The sequence below is a fragment of the Balearica regulorum genome, chromosome 1 (assembly GCF_011004875.1).
Source record: "Balearica regulorum gibbericeps isolate bBalReg1 chromosome 1, bBalReg1.pri, whole genome shotgun sequence".
NCBI lineage: Eukaryota > Metazoa > Chordata > Aves > Gruiformes > Gruidae > Balearica > Balearica regulorum.
This window is the reverse complement of record NC_046184.1, coordinates 98,864,226-98,885,818: the sequence shown is the minus strand read 5'-3', so window position 1 is coordinate 98,885,818 and position 21,593 is coordinate 98,864,226. Positions and strand designations below refer to the sequence as shown.

The following is a 21,593-nucleotide window of genomic DNA, read 5'->3' as shown; positions in this document are numbered from 1 at the left end:
GGTTTAGCTTATAGGAAATGTGCAGACTGTTTCTTTCTCTGCCTTCCTGGACACGCATCCCTTTTCCTGTTATCCACAGAACACATGAGAGAATGAGGAAGGTAAGCAGGCAGAAAATTTATTTTTCACTGAAGGCATGCAGAAGTGCCTTTTAGACACCTCTGGAAGTCTTTGTGGCTATAGGTATAGTCTGCTATGAAAGCATGGTGAGCTTAGCAGGAAAGAGACAGTTTGCCAGCCTTACTCAGTTTGCACAGTTTTGGATAGGGTTGGGAAAAAATGGTGACTTATTAATAACTTGTTTGTATTTCTAGATATAAATGAATGTGTGTTGCATCCAAACATCTGTGGGACAGCCATCTGTAAGAACTCCCTGGGGAAGTACGAATGTGAATGTGCAGAAGGCTACATCTATAATTCAACTTCCAAGAACTGCGAAGGCAGGTCTTTCCCCCGCCCCCCTTTTCTCTCTTCCCCCCCCCCCCCCCGCCCCCCTCCTGTTTGAATCCACTGCTATACCAAACTCCAGCATCTCATCTAGTGGCATATTTATTAATCTTCATATTGTTTACACTACAACTCAACTGTTTGTTCTTTCAGAGGTTCAGTCTGGCTGTATTACATGCAGTGCGTACAGTTGCAATGGCTTACTCCCGGCTGTTGGAGGGTTTTACAGTATACTCTCATGTCCTGCTATATGCCAGATAACTTTCTCAGTTCATGGGAGCTCTCCTGTCCCACTGTAGAGAGGACTTTCTGTCCAAGCTCTCTAACCAGCTAGCATGTTTCTTTCAGATGACTTGGAACAATGTGTTACGGATCTGGACATTACTAGACCGTCTTGTACCTTGTTTTTAAGCCTCACTACAGTTACAAGGATGGAATATTTGATGTCAATCAGTTTAATATATACCCCTAATTCAAGACAAGTTATAGCAAAAGCAATTCAAAGTATTTATTTGGCAATTCCAAACTGGACAAGACAGGAAGATTTATAAAGAGACAATTGTCAAAAATGGAAATTGTGCTTAATCAAGTTGTCTTAAAAACCAAAAAAGCTTGTCTTTATCCATCTGATAGGCTATTCAGGTCCTTATTTAGCCCTCATGGCCAGGGACTCAGTCTCTGTCTTTTATATGTCCTTAGATTCTCAGATATTAGAAAGCTTTTCACTGGGGTCATTGAATTCCATTTAAAATAACATTCAAGTGTCTAATCCTTCCTTGGGGTATCTAGTTATGCTAGAAAATAACAGTGTTAGAGTGAACTGATCTGTGTCCTAGGCATGAAGGAAATGAAAGCATAACAGTTGTATAAAAGATTTTGTATAAAGATACCACATTTAAAATAAAGATGTTCCTAAATCTCCAGAAAATGAGCTATGAAAAAAAGAAGCTGCACCAAAAGAATCTTTCCTCAGGAGTATTCTTTTCTGAAATGAAAATCTGGAAGAAAGAACTTCAAGACAAAGTTCTGTAACAATTATAGCAAGGTTGCAAAGTACTGATAGCTGGCGGTAAAGCAGCAAGAAGCCATTCATACACAGACTGTCATAAAATAGCTTTTTAAAGTATTGAAAGTATTTGCATAATTGTCCTAGAACATATTTTATTCCTCTCTGTTTAGTACACACATCAGAAATTAAATTTCAGTTGTAGAAGAGATATATAAGCTCTTAGAGTTTTACTATGAAGGGAAATTCTCTACATTGCCAGTTTAAGAAAAATACATCAGCGATTTTTATTTTAAATGCTGCCTTTGTGTTATTGCTCAAAGGGACACAAAGTAGCTTCTTGCTGGCTGTGAATCTTTTGGTCCATGGCTTTTCATGCAGCTTTCTCGTGAGAAAGCTTTGCACAGTGGTAGTGATTACATATTCAGATGTCTGCTCTTCGTCCAGTTACTATGGGATTAAAATATTACTAACAGTTTTATGTCCTTGCATGCACTGAAATGAGAAAAACTTCACAGTAATCTAATTCTCGCTCTTCTTAGTACTTTCTGCAGATACAGGGGTTGTATCAAATCGCATTTAAGTATTATTTTCCTTCTGAAACATGGATTCCAGAAGGTTGCAAGATGAGGACATTAAAACGAGCAGTCTTACCTCCTAGAAGGAGGATTATACTGCTAAGCTTTTCAGACCTTGTTGTAACCACATTAAATGAGTCACCAAATCCTGTCTAAGGACAGGATTCTGCAGAATGACAGGAATGTAGCCTTACAGAAATACTAAATGACATTAGCTTTTCATTGTCATATTGCGTGTAGGTGGCCAAATTCAATTATGCTTATTAGAAAAATCATGTTTGCATACATTTGTGCACAACTTTCTCTATGATGACAGGTACAATAAGAGTGGAACAGAAGAAAGTTTGGATTTTTTTCCCTTACCCATTCCTAGGGGAATGTTACTATAGTTCTTCATTCCCACCTTTTGGGACACACTATCAGTTGAAGATACCTGTACAATTCAGTCTTTGTTTCATAGAAGACATACAATTTTAGATACAGAATTTGATTATTTTCTTTTCACCACCTTTACAATCTAAACACCTTGCCAAAATAAGGGGTAGTGGGAATGAGTAAGTATGCTTATTGTGCTAGAGGGATCTGTCTTGCAGTCAGCGTCAAAGAGACGAACCAAGCTGAACCCATATTTTAAAGAATGACCTAAGTTTTGTCATGTCTTTCCCCATATTCTTCTTCCTTCTCTGTAGGGGAAATTTCTCTTAAAGAGTGACTGAACCAGTTAATCAAACAGCACAGAGTATGTCTGTATTCCAGGTGGTAGTTCCTCCCTAGCACATAGTCTGAAAATTTGCGACAAGGAATCGGGATTTCCCCTTCTCGCATGAATTGTTTAACACACAAAATCCTGCCTACCCACATCCATGCTCTGGGAAATCACCATATTTCCCTGGTGTTATATAGAGTAGCTCCCTTCTAGGAAATGGTGTGCAGCTCCTTTGTGGCTGACTTTATCATATCTTGGCAACTTATGCAAAGCAAGCTAGTTTAGCTTTCCATTGAAAGCAGCTGTATGAACCCAGGGTGCTGCTCAGATTCATGGGTTTGTGCGAATAGCTTCTGCTGACTGTTTTATGATGTGGGACTGGCATTTGGACAGATCTGTGGGAAGCCCTTGAAATATCTCAAACATGCATAGATGCTCACTACAACTTGGAAGGAAAAAAAAAAGTGCAGGATAATTATAGCATAAATGATTAAAACAAACCTCCAGAAAACTCGGTCCCCTCCAGCCTGTGCATGTCAGTATTTCTGTAGCAGGACAATTAGCTCTGCATAGGGAGGTCCTGCCACTTGGTCTGATCAGGGATTCCAGAACATCTGCTGAGGAAGGAGACTTCATACCTATCCAAGAAGCTTGTGCCTGTCCCTCTGCTGCTATAGTACACTCTGGAGGGAGACTTTACCTTTGAGCAGTAGGTTCATTTTGGGTAATGGAAACTTACACCCTTACAAGACTAGTGCAAGTCTCTGAGTAATTGATTTAATGATAGAAATTCATCTGTCAAACTATGCGATAAGCTTTCATAATAACGTCATAAGTCTCTGTTTGTCTGCAGGCCCTGAGCCTTAGGAATGTGCTCAAATTAACCACTGCTTTCAGAGAATTTAGCACTCACATTTACGCTAGTGCTACTGGTTAGCCAGTGCTTGTAGTTTTACTTTTGTACTCTAGGTGTTCAAGTACTGGAAGGGGTACAGGCTCTTTCACAGACAATAATGCCTCCTAAAGTATCGACACAGAGTCATGCTCCTCTAGGAAGGGAATGGGAAGGAAGGTGCTTCTTGGAGTCTCTCTGCTCCAATTGCTTTTGGGAGGTGTTAAGTTTTTTACTTCCTTTTACATCTCCACAGTGAAGCGGGCTGCAGGGTTGGAGTTTTTCGGTTGTTTCGTTTGTTTGTTTCTTTTTGTGTTGTTTTCTGTGGGTTTTTTTTTCTTCTCTCGGTGTGCTTAGTTCTAGGTAGATTTCTTGGCCTTTTCAGATCTCACAATGATCATAACCAGAATGATTTTGTTTTGCCCCAAAAACAGGCAGGATAGGAAAGGTCACAGAAAGTATTCTGCTCACCCATTGCATAGTATGGCTAGGCTACCTTTGGATTTTGTCATTGCCTCATTTGCATGTTTGCTAGGATGCAAAAACAAGAGCAACAAAAGCAGCTTCACCTTGTAACACATCATCTTGCAGTCTTAGTTTTAAACAGGTATCAGATTGCCAGTCACCAGAAATTATTAGGAAGTGACTTTCACAGCAGAATCCTTTTCACCAAGCTGAGCTTGCAATTTACTGGGTTAGGCAGTAAATCCCTATCTAGACCATAAACAGTTTAATGATGTCTAAATGGAAAGGAGTACACATGCCAAACAGAAGAGTAAGAGGTAATCTATCGTAGCTGGAGAAAACGGAGGGGGTCAGTCAGTTATATATATGCATCAGCAAAATACTTCCTAACAACTGACCAAATCCTGCCATGTAACTAACGTGCGAGCATTATCTCTGAAGCATACGGAAAGAAGTTTGAGTAAGACTCCAAAATAAACAGTAAAATAACACTAATAACACTAAAAGGTTACATAGGAAATTCTTCTGCTTCTCTCTACTGCAAGTGCCTCGTCCATCCAAAATGTCAGCTGTGTACCTAAGACCAGTTAGAACCTGAACAACCCAAAAAGCCAGTGAGCAACTCTCCGGTTATATCTTAGGAATTGTCTTCCAGTATGTATCGAACCTTTCCCCTGAACAGGAAACCATGCTGGCAACACTTGCCGGTCAAAGGCTTGAGGTCTTCCGTGTGTCTTTATGACGCAGTGTAGTACCCTCAGAGAACCCTGCTGGGGCAGAGCAGTTGGTTTGAGCTCACTGTTTCTAGAAGTACCGTGATCTTAATGCAGAGAACTCCCATCTTGCTTCTTTTCCCATCCCTCAGTCCCTTGCAGGAGAGAGCGCTCTTCTAGTAAAACGGGAGCAAGGAGGTGGTGGAGCTGGCTGTAGAGTGCTAATGCCATGTTGAATTCTGCACAGCTTGAATATACTACAGATTTCTGTATTGCATCCTATGCCTTTCTGTAGAATGCCCAAGACTTTTGATAGGCTTCTGGCACGCAGTGCAATCATTCTCAAACTTGCTAAGCTAGCTCCAAATGGCACTGAAACTCTTTTTAGAAAGAGGAGGAGGAGAACCTCACTGTTGCATTCCATCAGCCTGCTACACAGCAGGAGATGGTTCTCAGCTTAACAGAACAGAGGTAAGCAATCATTCTGGAGCTAATAACCGTGACTCGGAAGAGTCCGCAGTAGTTCACACAAAAAGTGAACACAAAAGTTGGTATCAGATAGACCAGCCTATAGAAAGGGTCATCCGGCTTCTGAAGATCAAGGGTAGAATGGGAGATGAGCGGAAGGAGGTAGAAATTACACAAACACCAAGAGAAGACTGTATGTGTAGCTTACACAGCCAAGCATCAGGTTGCCATGTCAGCAGGAAGACTGACACAGCATGTGGCTGGATCTTGAGCAGAACTTTTGTTCTGACTGTATTAGCTGCAGAACAGAACAGCTTTTTCTTCTGATAAGATCATGTACAAGAGAGTGTAATTCTGAGCACAGACCCCTTACACCAATGACTTAGAGAAAAGGTGAGGAAGAGGAAGCATTTTAGTAATAGGTAACTCTTCAGCCAAACAGGAGACCAGTTTCCTTAACTTATTAATGAACTGTCAGCCATTTAAATAATGTAGAAACTGCTAGCACTTGGCACTAAAGCGACTTGCCCATGATCATTAACTGCAGCAGAGGAGAGATCAGAATAGCATCCACAAACGGTTAAACGTAGTATCCTGTTTTGGCAGATTATGCACGCTCACTACAAAGTACCAGTTTCTCCAATAACATTTTGGGTTGGGTTTTGTTTGGGTTTTTTTCCTCTTTTCCTTTCTCCTCCCCCAAGCAACAGAAAGTATTTTAATCTTAAAAAACCCCTATCATAGTATAAACCAGATTTTTTTTAAATGCACACATTAATAAAAAATTGTTTATTCCCACTAGAAGGGCCATTTGTTTCAAAACAAATACTGTAGTTTCTTTAATCTGAGACCCAAAATCACCCTTATTAGAGTTTCCTATGCAGGAGAGATTTTGTTTGTTTCTATAGTAGAAATATAACAGTTTCATTGTCCTTTTACACAGCCTTTCATTTCTAAATTATTTATTGTATACAGCCTATTAAATAGAAAATGAAGTTCGTTTGGTTGGTTTAGCTTATTCACAGCTGAAATCAGATTGGTCTCCACAAATAGATGCTGTCTGAAAGTTAGTTATTTATGAGATTATTGTATGTTATTTTAAAAGGTATTTTGCCCCAAGATTATTTTGGGGTTATGTGAATAAAGCACATCCTTTCTCCACATATTTGCCATATATACTCTTAGTACTCTTAAGTTCTCATGACGTCTATAGGGAAAGGAAGAGATCTGACCCAGAATGGCATTTCTGCCATAAATGTTAGTGATTTATTGAGCTGTCTTTCACTAATTCAGTCACCTTACAGCTCAGGTTCTTCCTCACAAATCAGACCAAGTTTTCCCCAGCTCTGCACACAAGGCCTCTATCAGATTACTAGGTCTTATACACCCAGCAGGTAATTCTGGATTGTAAGTTTTACATAGGAGACAGCCATTAGCATTAGTTTAGCCTGGCAGCAGTCACCTATTGGATTCATGTTATGCCAGAGAACCCATCTTGTCCGTTATTCCATTAATTTATTGTGTTAGTTTTCAGTCTGTGCCATGAATAATCTGAATAAAGCTTTCTGTATGCTTCCATTTCTCCTAGATATTGATGAATGTGCTGAAAATGTTTGTGCTCAGCTCTGTGTAAACTCTCCAGGAAGTTACAGCTGCTATTGTGATGGCAAGAAAGGGTTCAAGCTCTCTAAGGACATGAAGAATTGTGAGGTAAAACTGCAAGATGTAAAATTCCATGCAGAAGATCACAAAGCTGGATATTTCTTGATGACAGGATAAGTTAGACTTAGAAAATAGAAAGCAATTTGAGAACTGATTTTAAAATTGCTGAGAAAGTGCTGGGGACTCTGGGCTGTGGTTTGGCTCACAAAGCAGACCCGGTGGGGATTTGGCTGCCATTCAGTTCATGCATGCTTATTTACAGGAATCCTGTCAAGAGAAGCTTGCCTTAGCTAGTCGTCTTTATTCCCTGCTGCTTCCAGGATAAGCCCCAACTTTCTCCTATCAAATCATTCCTGTTCAGCATTATCTGAGCCAGAATACTCCATTTGCCCATATGTTCCCAGGTTTTCCTTAGACTGTGCAAAAGTTTTCACTCACGCTTTCAGAATTACTCTATGCTTTGCTTGTTTGGGTTGAAAAAACTGGATTGTTTTCCACAGTTCTTGTCTGCCATAGCTTAAGAAAAAGCACTTAGTAATACTTGCCAGTTGAAGAACATCTTGCAGCCAAAATTGGCTGTTGTTGCTCAGTTCGAAAATTTACACTTCTTAGTAGCAGAAAGTTTGAAACTCTGGAGAATCCCAGTGCAAGGATTTTCTTGTGAGTGGTTCTCTCTATACTTTGAAAGGTTCAGGCAGGCTGAGACTTGTTACGTGAGTTTAGCTCAGATGACTGCCAACAAACAACCCCACCTCTAACACAGTATAACAAAATTTGGCTTAAGCTGTAGGGACAAGGTCTGGCTCAAGTTCTAGCATGTAGGTATTAGCTCTTGTTTGTACTCTCTGTAATTTAGTATCTGAACAACACTTGCAGTCATTGTATTTCATTTTGCTTATTCGTGAAACAGGAAGAACATCTTCTGGCCTCATTACATGTTATTTTCAATACTGTTGTTCAAAAGTGATGAACTCTATCTGGAAGCTGGTTTCAGGCCTTTTAATTGAAAAAAAAAAGTTTAATCAGCTGAAAATATGTCATCCAAAAATATATGTAGACTGGAGACACTAGCAGACATAAAATGAATTAGCCATAAAATTCAGGATGAACAACTATATAGTTAAGGAAACTGCTACATCATGAATACAGTAGTCAGAGTTTGGGAATGACATTGTTAACTTTTACCAAAGTACAGCATGTCTTGAGAACAAAAAAGCCCTTCACACCTATTCTCGATCGTTCTCTTCTGTAGGACTACTATACTGCCATCGTATAGAAGATATTCAAGGAGTGGTTTAAGGGATAATTTTAGATGAAAGAGACTTTTGGGCTCCTACTAGTCAATGAGACAGGTGCTCTAAACCACATTCTGCAAGTCTTCCCACCTCTCTCCTAGTTCCCTGTATCTAAAGGAAATCTGAGTGCTTTACTTTTAAAACAAAACTGTAGATGTTACTTTAATTATAACCTCACAGTTTCAGAAGACAAAGTCAACAATGCCTTAGAATGGATACCCGACATTTGTTTACTGAATGTTTTCCTAGTTTAAACTTGCACTACATATAAAATAGACATTATTGCTGGATATAAAAGTCTTTGTTTAAAACTTCAGGTAGATGAGTACCCGAAAGAATAAGCACCATTTTTTTCCTCCTCTCATTGCAACTGCAATTGGCTGACTGATTACTCACATTGACTTTGGCTAGAGCATTAGGATTAATTCCAGTTTTACATACTGTTGTAGGCCTTGCAGTTGCCACAAATACTTAGAAATTCTTTTGCAATTTTCCTGAGAATGTAGTCTTGAGAGCTTCATATCCCCACTAACAGTTCTCCAAAATATTAATTCAGTGCTATTCCAGCAGGAATTGTGGTGTTGATTTCATCAACATTCCTTTCCAGAGCTCAAACAGAACATTAAAAGAACAGCCAGATAGAAACATTTTCTATTAAACTGTTCCTTGTAAATTGTTACTTTTTATTCCAGATACATTATTCTAGTTGTACTAGAGATTGTTCAGCTATGAGTAATTGTTCTTCAATATTGATAAAGATAATAAAAGGTGATTTTGAAATTTTTTAGGGTTTTTTTTTTTTATTAAGCCTTGTCAAGACACAGCTCTGGCCCTATTCACTTCCAACACCTGATCAGGTTTAGATTCCAAACAACAGGTCCCTGGTGAAAGGAAAGTGCCTGATGGAAGATTTGATTTCTTGATTCAAATACTAAATATTTAAATAGTAGTTGCAATCCACCAGAACTGTGTTTCAACCTGAATTATCCTCCAACAGTTTAAATAAATGGACATTTCAAGCAAAAAGAAAAAACATATCCCTTCATAGGTATTCAAGTTTAAAAAAGAAAAAAAACAACAAAAGAATAAACAGAGGTAAGCCATTGATTTAAAAAAAAAAAAAGAAAGAAAAAAAGAACAGGCTAACAGCCAGCAATAGGAGTTGTTTCATGAACCAGCACAATGCATTAACAGCTGTTTGTATTCTCTGCCATTTTCAGTCTGTTACTGCGTGTATCCCACTGAACCTTGAAAAGAATTATGAACTGCTTTACCTGGCAGAGCAATTTATAGGAATTCCTGTTCTGTACTTAAAGTTTAAATTACCGAATGTGACAAGGTAAGTATTTGCTATTGATAAAAGTATGCATTGAAATTACAGACATTTGTTTCCATTAATTTTCTGAGGGTTTAGAAGGAGTGCATTGCATGCATAAATTATACCACCGTCTCCCTGCTAGTTAAGATACCTTTCGATGGAGAATGAACTGACTCTGGTTCCTACATATACTAGCACGTAGAGGAAGCTGGAGTAATTTGGAAGTGGACAAGCAAGAGTAATGTGTCTGCAGGCAGTTTATAGCATCTCTTATTGGTTATACCGTGTCCTTGAGCCACCTCATCAGTATAGACAACAGCTCTCTCAAGTGGCAAAACTAGAAGGTCAACAAGTTTCTTCCAGATACCTCAGAAGCAGGTAAGGAGGCAGTAGCAGCTCTGTCCCAGCCAGGAAACAGTGCACAGCTGGGGCAAGACATGCACCATTGGCATTCAGATGTGATCATATCTACAAATAACACAGCTGGAGTCTTCCAGCCATTACAGTTCTGATTAGCAGTGCTGCTGCAGGGAGAGGTATATGGACTGGAAGAAAGAGTTTGAAGAGATCCAGACTTGAATGGGTGAAAAAGGAAGAGAATTGAGGGCAGTAAGTTTAATAGGCAGTAGGTCCCATTGTTAGTGAACAAAGAGAGCAAAAAGATTGGTGCTTCCTCATGACAGTAGCTTACTCTTCTCCTGAGGGAAAGATGAGGGGCTGGGGAAGGTGGGAGGCAGCAATACAGATACAGGAAGGCATTTAAAATTCTCAACATAAAATTCAGATGTGACAGGAGAATAATTACTGTACAGCATCCAGTTATATATGGGAGTGGCTTTTGTTTGGATGTTGCTGCTGCTTCACTTCTGCTCTGGGTAGAAGCTGTGACATGGTACACACATACTGCTGAGAAATAAGACCAGGCCAATGCTTCCCCCCCCCAGCCTCCGTGCTTCCTTTCACAGTGTTCCAAGGACACCGATAGAGCACAGTACCTTGTCTTAGAGCACTGTCTGTATGATTTCCTTTACAGCTGTCAGAACAATTGCTAATGGTAATGACCCCTTTATTACTCTTCGACTTCTTCACTGCAGCAGCTGAAATTGCAGTGTTCCTTGACTTACTGACCGAACAATTTGAGGGTAACAGCAGCAGCAGCTGTTGAGCTGGTGATCCCCAGAGCCTCAGAACCTTACAGAAGGACATAAATACCGAGAACTTTTTTCTCTGCCACTATTCCAAGTTGACCAGGCATTAGTGCTCTCCTAACAGACCTTTCCAAGATGACAAGTGTTTGAAGCGATCTTAATAGTCTCTGTAAATACAGAATGATTTTTTCGGTGGGTCTGCGTGAGAGACAATGACATCTAGTGGACAAAGAACAAGACTGAGAGTGAAAGCGACCTGAGTTTTTAATTACAGCTCCCTTATTTGTTTCTCTTGTCTTCAGCAAATCCTAACTTCCAAATGCTTTGTTTTCTCTTTTCATCCTTAATCTATTTTGTCTAGTACAAAAATTCTAGAAGACAAGGACTGGTTTTTGCTATACTTGTACTCTTTCTCTCTTCCACTGTACAGGTATGTAAAAAATAATTTTGCTACATATACAAATTCAACCACCTGCCAAGATCCAGACATATAAATTAGAGGATGACATATAAAAGGCAATAGTAACCAAAGCAAATTGCTAGGTTATAATTGTTTTAGGACAACACTTGGCAACCCTGTTGTACTGAAGCACATCATCGATCATATATGTTTTTCTGCATCACATGTCCATGAAATGGAATAGGAATATTACATCTATCTTCTTACTCAAGGGGGTGTGATATCCTTCACATGTAAAGCTCACAGCGTATTTGGGAACTGAACGGCTCTTTCAAATAACAGCTCAGGGCATTAATCTCAAAACTTTTCACTGGATTTGGATGAACAAGAATTACATTAGATTCTGCTTTTGACTAATTGTGTGCAAATATCACAACTGCTCAGACACAGAGTGACCAAAAAGTTAATATCTATGAACTTTTTTTTTCCCCCTCCTATTAATGAGTTATCCTAGGCTATACAGTTTTTTATGTTTCCTGTCACCTTATTAAGATTTCTTCTTCACAACTCAGATTTACAGCAGAATTTGATTTCCGGACATATGATGCAGAGGGAGTTATACTATATGCAGAGTCCCTTGACAATACAGCATGGATCTTGCTTGCTCTTCGTGATGGGAAGATTGAAATTCAATTCAAGAATGAATTTGGAACAAAAGTCACCAGTGGAGGCAAAGCCATTAATGATGGACTGTGGCATATAGTAAGCTTGAGTTTTCCTCTCCCCTTTCCTTCCTTTAACCCACTATGGGAACATTCTGTCTTGACAAGTAAAATAGGGAGAAACTAAGCAACTATTAAAAAGGCTTAAAATTATGCCCTGAAATCCCAGATTTAAAAATCAACCAAGAAATGCACAAGAATGCCTTACATCTGGGAAATCATGGCACCTGTTTATGATAGAGAAAGAGGTAATTACCATTAGCTGGCAGCATAGGAATTATTCTTTGTAATCATGAAAAATGAAGCAGCAGAGGATTAAAAAGTGTGATTGCATGGTCAAGTGCATAGTTATTAGAAACTTTGTCTAGAGAGCAAGTCTTACATTTGCTAGACCAGAAATCTATCTTGTTCTTCAAGCTTACGTACCTGAGGTGAAAGGCCTTGCTCACACCATCAATAAATCAGACCGAATTATTAACGTCAGTTGGATTTTGTTTGTTTGTTTTGAAAGGGGGGCAAGAGAAGCTAGGATTCTGCATAGACCTCTTGTTTCAGTTCAGTACAACTTCCTTGAGATTAAAAATCTACTTTGGTGCCTAATAATAGTGGGAGCAAGTGTTGAATCTATTTTGTCTACATCCCATGTGAAGATTCAGTCTTCTGTAGCATGTTGGACTGGCATGGAGAACTGTATGCCAGATGTGGATTGAATACAGAGCAATTGTAGAAATCAGCTTCTTGCAAACTCTATAGCGCATAAAGCAAACTAATCAGCTGCATGGGGTTTCCCAGGGATAGGATGGGGGTAGAATGGAAGATCATCCTCCTGTGGATGTCTGTGGATATGGACAGCTGTCATGATTCAAGTTTAAGTGTGCTGTAAATGTTGACTGCATTAAAACTATTTTACAAGTTAGATGTTTAGAGAAACATGAGTAATGCTTCATGTATGTAATTAGTATTTAAAATATATACACACACACAAACATGTAGAATATGTAATTATTTGTATTTAATTCTAGATATCAGTTGAAGAACTAGAACACAGCATCAGTGTAAAAATAGCTAAAGAAGCCGTGATGAGTATTAACAGCCCAGGAACTCTTTTTAAACAATCACAGGGTTTCTTGGAAACTAAAGTGTACATTGCAGGATTACCTCGCAAAGTGGGCAATACTCTTGTTAAACAGGTAACTAAAATGATAAGACTAATTTTGATTAATACTGTTCTGTTATTTGTATGGGTTTGTATTGTTTACTTAGTATTCACAGAGGAAGGAAGAGTGGCATGGAATCCATTTAGAAAGTGAAAATCAGGTTATTAAACCACTATTTTGAAAATAAACATGCATAAAGCTTTGTAGTCTGTCTTCAGTTAGGTTTCAGTTATAAGAACAGAGCACTTGTGGTCTAATCTTTCAGGATTCTGTAGCCTGTTTTCTAATATAGCTTTAAGATTCCCTAAATCACCACCACTTATGCTGCAAGAGCATTTCAGAGTGATTCATGTTTCTGGTGCTGGCCTTTGCTAGGCTCTGAATAGGTATGCAATTCCCTGTGCAGGCAGCACAATGAGCTTTCATTTTTAATAGGTTTTATAATAGCCCAAGCTCAACAAGGCCCATGATTCTTTCAGTCTTCCATCCGCAACAGCTCTGTCTTATGCTGGGGATGGGTACAGTCAAGTTGTTGTGACTGTCTGCTTCTCAGTCCAGGAGGCCTCAAACTAATTGGCAGTCGAAACAGAGATGCAAAAAGTAACTGTACAATAGAAGCTGCACTTTTTTTTCCCTTTAAATCCATTTTTGTTCAAAAGTGAAGCAGGGAGAAAAAATATGAAGCAATAAACCAGCATCCCCTTACCCAATAGAAAGTAATTCCAGAAATTTCTTTGTACATTGGTACAAGGAGAAGATGAAACCTTGAACAAGGAACAGTGCTAGTGATCATTGTCTTTCAGCTACAGAAAAGCCATTGTGACCTAAGTAAAAGGACAGCATGAGCTTTAAAAATTGAAGCAATCTATTTTGTACAGATCACTGGCATCAAAATGTGAAGTGTTATTAAATCAGAAATACCTTTTGAAGTCTGAGGTACTAAATGCATGCCATTTGTTTTCTTCCAGCATCAGTGCTGTAACCTATACCATTGATGAAGCTATTTCTGGCTACCCAGAAATAAGTTTACATATAAAGTAATGCCTTAGTATTCACATTTTTAAACCAACTTTGAATGCGAACACCTAGTGCTGTAATTCTTCTACAGATTAACCCTCGGCTGGATGGGTGCATTCGTGCCTGGAACCTGATGAATCAGGGACATTCAGGTGTAAAAGAAGTTATTCAAGAAAAACAAAGCAAACACTGTTTAGTAGCAGTGGGGAGAGGATCCTTCTACCCTGGCACTGGAATGGCAGAGTTTCAGATAAACTATAGTAAGTATTTTTCTGTCTATTCCTATCTTTTGTGCTGGACTGGTGATGGAACTAATGAATTGTTAAATAAAATAAAATTTTTAAAAAAGAGCCACACACACAAACTAAGCTGTACACCACTGCATCCAGCACTGATTCCCGTAACTTCTGTTAGAAATTTGCGTGAATGAGAAATCTGATCCTATTGGTGTCATTTATTTAATTTCTGAGGTGCTTTAGGTTAGGAAGTATATTCTTTATTTGCAAAGGATGGGCACTGTTAAACACACTCACTTTACAGAAACCAAATTCTGTCCCCTGTTCATCAATGGGGAAAGCTATCATATTATTGACAGAAAAAGAAGAGTGGGGATGGAGAAAAGGATAGCTGGTAGTTTAGTCTATACAATTCTGCTTCTACACAAATATCCAGTCTAGATGTTGTAGGTGCACCTCTTGCTCCTTCCTGAACCCCGAATTTTCTTGCCTGACCTGCCCCAATTTCAAGATTTCCAATCCAGGAAACGTGTAGGAACATGACCTCACCTCATATTTTAGGATTTCTGCTTCTTTAAGAAACTGCTAGAAATAAAGAAACTACTAGATTGGACTAGGAGAGCGGGGGCGGGGAAGAGACACTGGAAGAAGAGACATAAAAATTACTATTTAAGGAGGTATTTTTCACCTTTTGTATTAGCTTCTCTGAACACATCATATGAAATTATATTTGCACTGTCTGCATACTTACTTTACGCACCTGCATATTCCCATTTTAACAGTGGAACTGCTTTGGAATGTAAAGGTGTACAAGATGTACCAATCTTCTACTCAGTGGGAACAATTTATGAGTAAATTAGGTTTTGGGGTTTAATTTTGAACTGATGTCTAATAAATGGGGCACCTGTTCCACGTCAGAACGGAGAAGGTAGCAAAAAAAAAAAAAAAAGATCAATAAGCACAGAAGATTAGGGAAGATGCAGGATTGAAGTTATTGAAGTTGGGGGGGGGGTGTTGGGGGGGGGTTATTTGGTTTTTGTTGGGTTTTGGTTGGGTTTTTTAGACTTCTAGTTCTTTCTAAAAGTTCCAAAGTTCACTGTTTTTTTCTGGAGTTTAGTATTAATTTTCCCATAGTGTCAGCAGATTAAATACTAATTTTTGACACTGTATTAATTTCAATTATTCTTTTTAAAACAGATAATCTTGACAGTGCTGAAGATTGGCTAATAAACGTGACTATGACTATTCGCCCATCCACAGACACTGGTGTTATGTTTGCCTTGGTTTCTAATGAAACAGTGCCTCTTGCTTTGTCCATAGTGGACTCTAACTCCTCTGACTCACAGGTGATCTTACAATTATCATAGCAGCTGATATGCATATAAGTCACACCTCTTGGTTTTGTCTCATTTGATTTTTCACAACTATAGTAGTAAGTTAAAAAAAAAAAAGCTACTCACACTTACTTGCAGTGGAGCTGGTAGGCTGAATTAATATTTTGAAGAACACTTAGATTATATAGTTATGTGCAGAAAATATGTTACTATTAACAATTGCTACAGCAGTGACTAAGCACTAAGCACTCTTATGTCAGTTACTACACATTACATCATGCCTTCTTTAACCTTTCCTTCTAAATGCACAAACAGAAAGGGGAATATGACAGAAGTAGAATGATGATATTATAGTAATGGCATCATGTTAGTTTCAATTTATAAACAGATCTTTTTGTCCTTAAGTTTCCATTTATATCTGTTTACATCAGGCATCCCAAGATAGAGCATGATTATACACCATGGCTAATCCATGGTTTTGCTTGAATAAGAACCTAGAGTGAACACCTGGTTACTTTTGAAACTGTAGCAGTACTCCTTTTGCCTGTAAGGGAGACATGATGTCACCTCACAACCATAGCCAAAGTACTGGTTTTATAAAATGTGGCTCTAACATTTCCTTTTCTTCCACTCCCAAATATAAAGTGCATCAGAACTAAGTATAATTGTGTGTTAAAGTTACACGTGACATCTTTTGTGACCTACCATTCTTCCATTTAGAAAATCATTGCGACCATTGGAAACATCACTGTTGCACATCTGGAATCAAAAAAGTTATGTACACCCAGAAAAGTGCTGGTTGGACTTCTGGTAACCAAACAGCAGCTTGAGCTGTCTGTCGATTCACACACAGACAGAAGCGATTCAGAGCAACTGTCTGTCCTGCATCAAGCAATGATGGCAAATGTTGTTACCTACTTGGGCGGCCTGCCAGGTGAATTATATTTCTTTTCATTAATTTGATTATTTGTACAAGCCTGATTATATTTAGCCTTACCGAAACTAGGAAAAGCCTACAACTGTACAAAAAGAGACAGGTTTTTCCCCCAGCATGCTTCTTGTTTAATCCAGTCTGTTCAGCTTTTGAGGGAGCCTGCTTTTCAACATTATTAGGCCCATTAAAAGTCATAAGTATCTCTCTAAAGGTTTGAATTTAGAATATGTCTTGATTTTTGAGTTGGAGAGGAATGAGCACTGCGTATTTCTGAAATGCCACCAGCTGGCACAATTTAGGAACTGCATCAAGCATGGAAGAAAACTAGACATTTGTAAGTAAATTAAGTGTCAGAAATGCAGAAGGAGAAGTCAGGAATATGGTTTCAGCAATTAAACTCTGGGCAATAGATGACTGAAAATCTTTATGAGACAGAAAATGTGTTGAAACAGCAAATATTTTGTTTAAAGCATGCTGCTAGTATATACCCAGTCTTACGACATGTACAGGCATCATTTTGTACAGCAAGCGTACACATGATTATCTATAAAATAGTTTGACTTCAGGGTGAATTGTGAAGAAAAACATCATTGCCATAGTTGAGGAATTTTCAAAGCCTAAGATCCTCATACTTGAAAACTGGTAGGGGAAAGACACCATGGTTACAATGTTACTACTGGCAGAGCTTTTCTGTATCCTCTGTTAAAGTTATTTTAGGGAGAATAAGACACAATTCCTAAGGAAATTCTAAGAGTTTGACCAGCACAGTCTTGAATTGACATCCATTTTACATGTAGGCTGCAGTGTCATAGTACTCCTGCAGATATAGCTGGTCTTCTGCAGGAGACAAGGGTGCACAGGAGTAAAGAGAGAGGAGGAGTTGTGTATCCATTAGAAATGATCTCTCCAGGCATTTCTTCCAAGGTAGCATACACAGAAGAAGTTGGAATTATGGTTCCACTTTCTAGACTTGCTTGTCAGAATAGAAGCAAGGTGTTTAGGGCAGCACTGCAGGTACCGCAGCCTCTGTCTGAAGTGGTAGCTGCCTCGGTTTCCAGGTCAATGTATTGGAATTTACTTGTTCTCTACAAGTCTTCATACACTGATAATCAAGGATGTAACAAGATTTAGATACCAAATATGACAATTTCTCATCTAATTTCATTTTTGAATGGATATGCAATATCTTGAAAACCAGGTAACCAGGTGAGTTTGATTCAAATTGAAGGTGTAGAGTGAATGAGAAGAATGCACTAATGGTATAGTACCGTCACATACCGCAATAGGTAAGCGTCAGTGTTTTTGTAATACCAGCTCACTTTTAAGAGAGAGCTGAAGTCAGTGTTTACTTAGTAGACGTGAGTCAGTCAGTTAACTGCGCCATAGTAACTGAGTTGCTGGTGATTTTTTAGACCTCTTCATCTTTGTGATATTTAAATGATTCTGTCTAGTACATTGCCAGCCACAGAGTAATTGGCATCTTAACAGCTAAGACCTTGGCTTCATTCACGCATCCCAAATATTTAAGAAGCAAGTATTAGTTACTTGCTGCTCCTTAAAAGTAAGCGTCATCTCTCAGGTTTAAAATGTATCTTCAACATGCAAATTAACAAAAATAACTGTATGCATAAACAGTTTCTACTTAGAGGTCTCAAAAAAACCAACAAAACCCCACCAATCTCAAAGTATCCAAAGGAGCTGCTTCCACAACAGCCTCTGTTACCCAAGACAGAAAAAGTGATACAGGGAACCTAATTTAGGTCTCTGTGTACAGCCAGTTTGACTACACTGATTCATTTGCTCACTCTAACTCACCCCTGAAAAGCCTTTGGAATTGCAGAGTGGTATAAAAAGGTGGGCAAGGATCCCCACACTGAGCTACAGTGCACAGACCTGTGTGGTGAAGAGGCACCTGACAAAAATGCTCATTTCATGAAGACTGGAAGTTCCCATTTTGGATGCACGTTTCTTAAACTAGTAACAGCGTTGGGAGTATGCCTCTTTGTTAATTAATTCAGCACAGCTAATGCAGGCTAAATGAGACTTGCACAGTTCTGTGACAGCAGTGTTGTCATCGCTGGAGTAAAACGTGCAGAAGGGCACAATTCTACAGGACTGTTTGTCCAGTACCTCAGCATGCAGCAAAATAAAAATCACAATGAAGCAACATTTCTTGTTCCCCAGACAATCAAGTCTATCGTCTAGGAGGAATAGGATGATTAACATCTGGAAAAAAAAATGCTTTTGAAGTCAGCTTCTAGGTATCCTCATTCTAGTTACTGAAGGCATTTGGATCACCTTACGTCTACCTTGTAAAAATCCAATTGTACCCTAAGACCTCAGAGCAATGCCTGCTTGATTTTCAGCTTAACACATTGTTTCCTGGAAGCGTATCCAGGATCCGATGTTGCCATAACCCAACGATACCTAAATGAGCAACAGATAAAGTCTTTTACAGAGAATTCACTTTGAAGAAGCAGTAAAATGTGTGGAGTTCCCAGGGGTCTCCCATCTGAGGACTTGCAGATTTGAATCCAGAGTAGCTTTCTGGCAAAAGCAAGATGGTTCTTTCTGTGACCTTGAAGCCCGTAAACATCTGTTTGTAGGTCAGGACAAGAACGGTGGACTCCAGGAAACAAACTATTGGTTCACAGTTGTTAATACAGGAACTGCTACTATGAAAAACATTCACATAGTTAGGTTTCTGGATGGGAATAGACTTCTAAGGCACATTTTAAATTTTACTGCCCTTTCTCAGCTTTGCTGACTTTATCTCAAACAAAAGGGAGAAGAACTTGAGTGTTTCCCGCCAAACTGCTCTTTTCTCCCATGGCTGAGTAATGGATAGGGAATGGAATTTTCCCCATGTTTTTGCTAATCTGAAAAATACATAAGAATTTGCATGCCTTGGCCTAATAAACTGAATGTGTTTCTGTGCAGATGTTCCTCTGGGTGCTACGTTAGTAACTGCTTTTTATAACGGCTGCATGGAGGTGAAGGTCAACAACAGACAGCTGGATCTGGATGAAGCCATTTCTAAACACAATGACATTAGATCTCACTCGTGCCCACTGATTATGCAGTAACCATTCAATTCTTAATTTAACGTTTTTCTTTCAGATATAATTTGTGTAATTAGTCTCATACCATAATGAAGCCTGTATTACTTTATTCAAAGTGTGCCAGGAAAATAATCAATGGCGTGTTTTCCCCCATTCTATATAAAATGGGGGGAAAAAACTCCCCTCTCTTTTCAGCTGTAAAGAGACAATCAAGATCAAAATTCTTACAATGTCCTCTTATTCATATCAGTGATAAATCTTAAAGCTAGATTTATCTTCCATGTTCATACTATGCCCTTGATATATTTACTTTGGAGAGAAAGTTCAGGAAGTTCTGTTTAGAACCAATTTTAGTTCTTATTCTTCATATATCAGCACAAAATTACAAGTTGCAAGTTTTGATAATGTATTTGAGTCTAAACAAAGCCAGTCTCATTAAACTTTTCCAAGCATAACATACAAAGAAAAAAAATAAATCTGTACAGGTTTTATAATATGCGCTTTTGGTAAAAGAAAAAATACCCAGGAATCCAGAGCCCAAGGACTCTGTGAATATGTTTACAAGTTGTATCAGTATTGGCAAAGCAACTTCAAAACTGAAATGCTTTTGTAAGTAGCTAAATCTTTGAAAATAGCTCTTATTATACTGTACCAGCTTTAATTATTCTGCTTTAGGAACCCAGCTTTAGACTTTTAACAGAGTTCTGGATGAGGTCAGGTAATTTACTTTCAAAGTGGGTTTAAAACGCACACCAAGCAATTTTAGAAAATAGAGGAGATGGCTTGAAAGAAGGAGCACTGGTCTTCATCACAGGATATAAAAGAGTTTGCTAAGTAAGGCTGAGAAATGGCAGCAAACATTTATTCCATTTGTGTCAAATCTAGCACTCCTCAATATGACCACCCTCTAATGGTCCATCATATTCCCTTTATTTAGGTAAACCTTGCATTCACCGATCCCCAGAAGAGATTTATTTTTCAGCCCTGTTGCAGTTGTGTTTCTGACATACTTGAAAGCCTGAATTTTGCTAGTAACATCAGAATGTAAAGCCATGTTCTGCTCAGCCAACTTTAACAGAAGAGGTGATTAGAAAAGTATTGTTTTCCTCAGGTGTGCTCACTTCAAGCATTTCTAATATTTCTTTAGCATCCTTTGAGTGTTCTTTCCACTTCCAATCTCATTTTCAGAGCCAGAAGCCTCCCTGTGCCACTCACCTGGTGGTTTCGTTAACCCCAAACCAAATAAATAGTAAGAATTGCTGTAAGTGATGAATATATACTCTCATCCATCAACCAGAGAGACATTTATCTGCCAAGATTCTTGACTTGAGGTTTGCTTTCTTCACTTGAGACACTGAAGTGGAAATGTATGTACAGAAGGATGGATTGTGACAATATTAATTTTGAGGATTGCCTTTCTCCAGAGATACTCCCAGTGACATTTGTGAGGTTTCTTTCATTGTCGAGTACTAATATTAGTACATCAGTATTGCAGAATCTGAGCCCATCTTTCAACGTTATTGCTTTGTCTGAAGTTATTGTTAACTTCACTTCCCACTTGTGTAAAGTAATACAGGATTTTCTCTGACTTTCACACTGGCCAGCCTCAGCACAGTCTCCGAATCCATGCAGCACTGGTTCATATGTAGCTGCCTATCAGCAGGAATACCATACGACCGACACCCAGGGGTTTGGTTGTTTGGGGTTTTTTTTTTTAAGGTTTTGTTTAAGTATAGTAAGTGGTATAAAGGTGAAATTAAAGCAAAAAAAGTAACTTTTTTTGTTTTCATGGAAGAACATTTTAGGGTGTTATAATGAAACCTCTACACTTTTTAAAAAAAAAAAAAAATGTAAAAGTGCCTCCCTGTTGTAAGAATTAAATAAAGCAGCATTTGCAAGTTTCTTTTCATTTTAAGTCATATTTGCATATCTTTGTTCATTTTCACTGTGCAAGACTTGTTCTAGTGGTCAAACAGCTTACTCAGGAGGTTGCGATAATCTTCAGCATCAAAGAAAAGAATTGGCTCAAATTA

At 38.6% G+C, this 21,593-nt stretch overlaps 1 protein-coding gene across 1 annotated transcript in view; it reads left to right on the top strand.

The window, feature by feature from the left end:
* PROS1 (protein S) overlaps positions 1-21,469 on the top strand; it is a 33,273-nt gene extending 11,804 nt beyond the window's left edge. Inside the window, exons 7-15 of the mRNA XM_075768140.1 lie at positions 315-440; positions 6,864-6,985; positions 9,453-9,571; positions 11,671-11,860; positions 12,843-13,010; positions 14,086-14,254; positions 15,428-15,576; positions 16,285-16,498; positions 19,439-21,469. Of these exons, the coding sequence (XP_075624255.1) occupies positions 315-440; positions 6,864-6,985; positions 9,453-9,571; positions 11,671-11,860; positions 12,843-13,010; positions 14,086-14,254; positions 15,428-15,576; positions 16,285-16,498; positions 19,439-19,584 (1,403 nt within the window). The 3' untranslated portion in view covers positions 19,585-21,469. The remainder of the gene's footprint in view (positions 1-314; positions 441-6,863; positions 6,986-9,452; positions 9,572-11,670; positions 11,861-12,842; positions 13,011-14,085; positions 14,255-15,427; positions 15,577-16,284; positions 16,499-19,438) is intronic.
* The last annotated feature ends 124 nt before the right edge of the window (positions 21,470-21,593 follow it).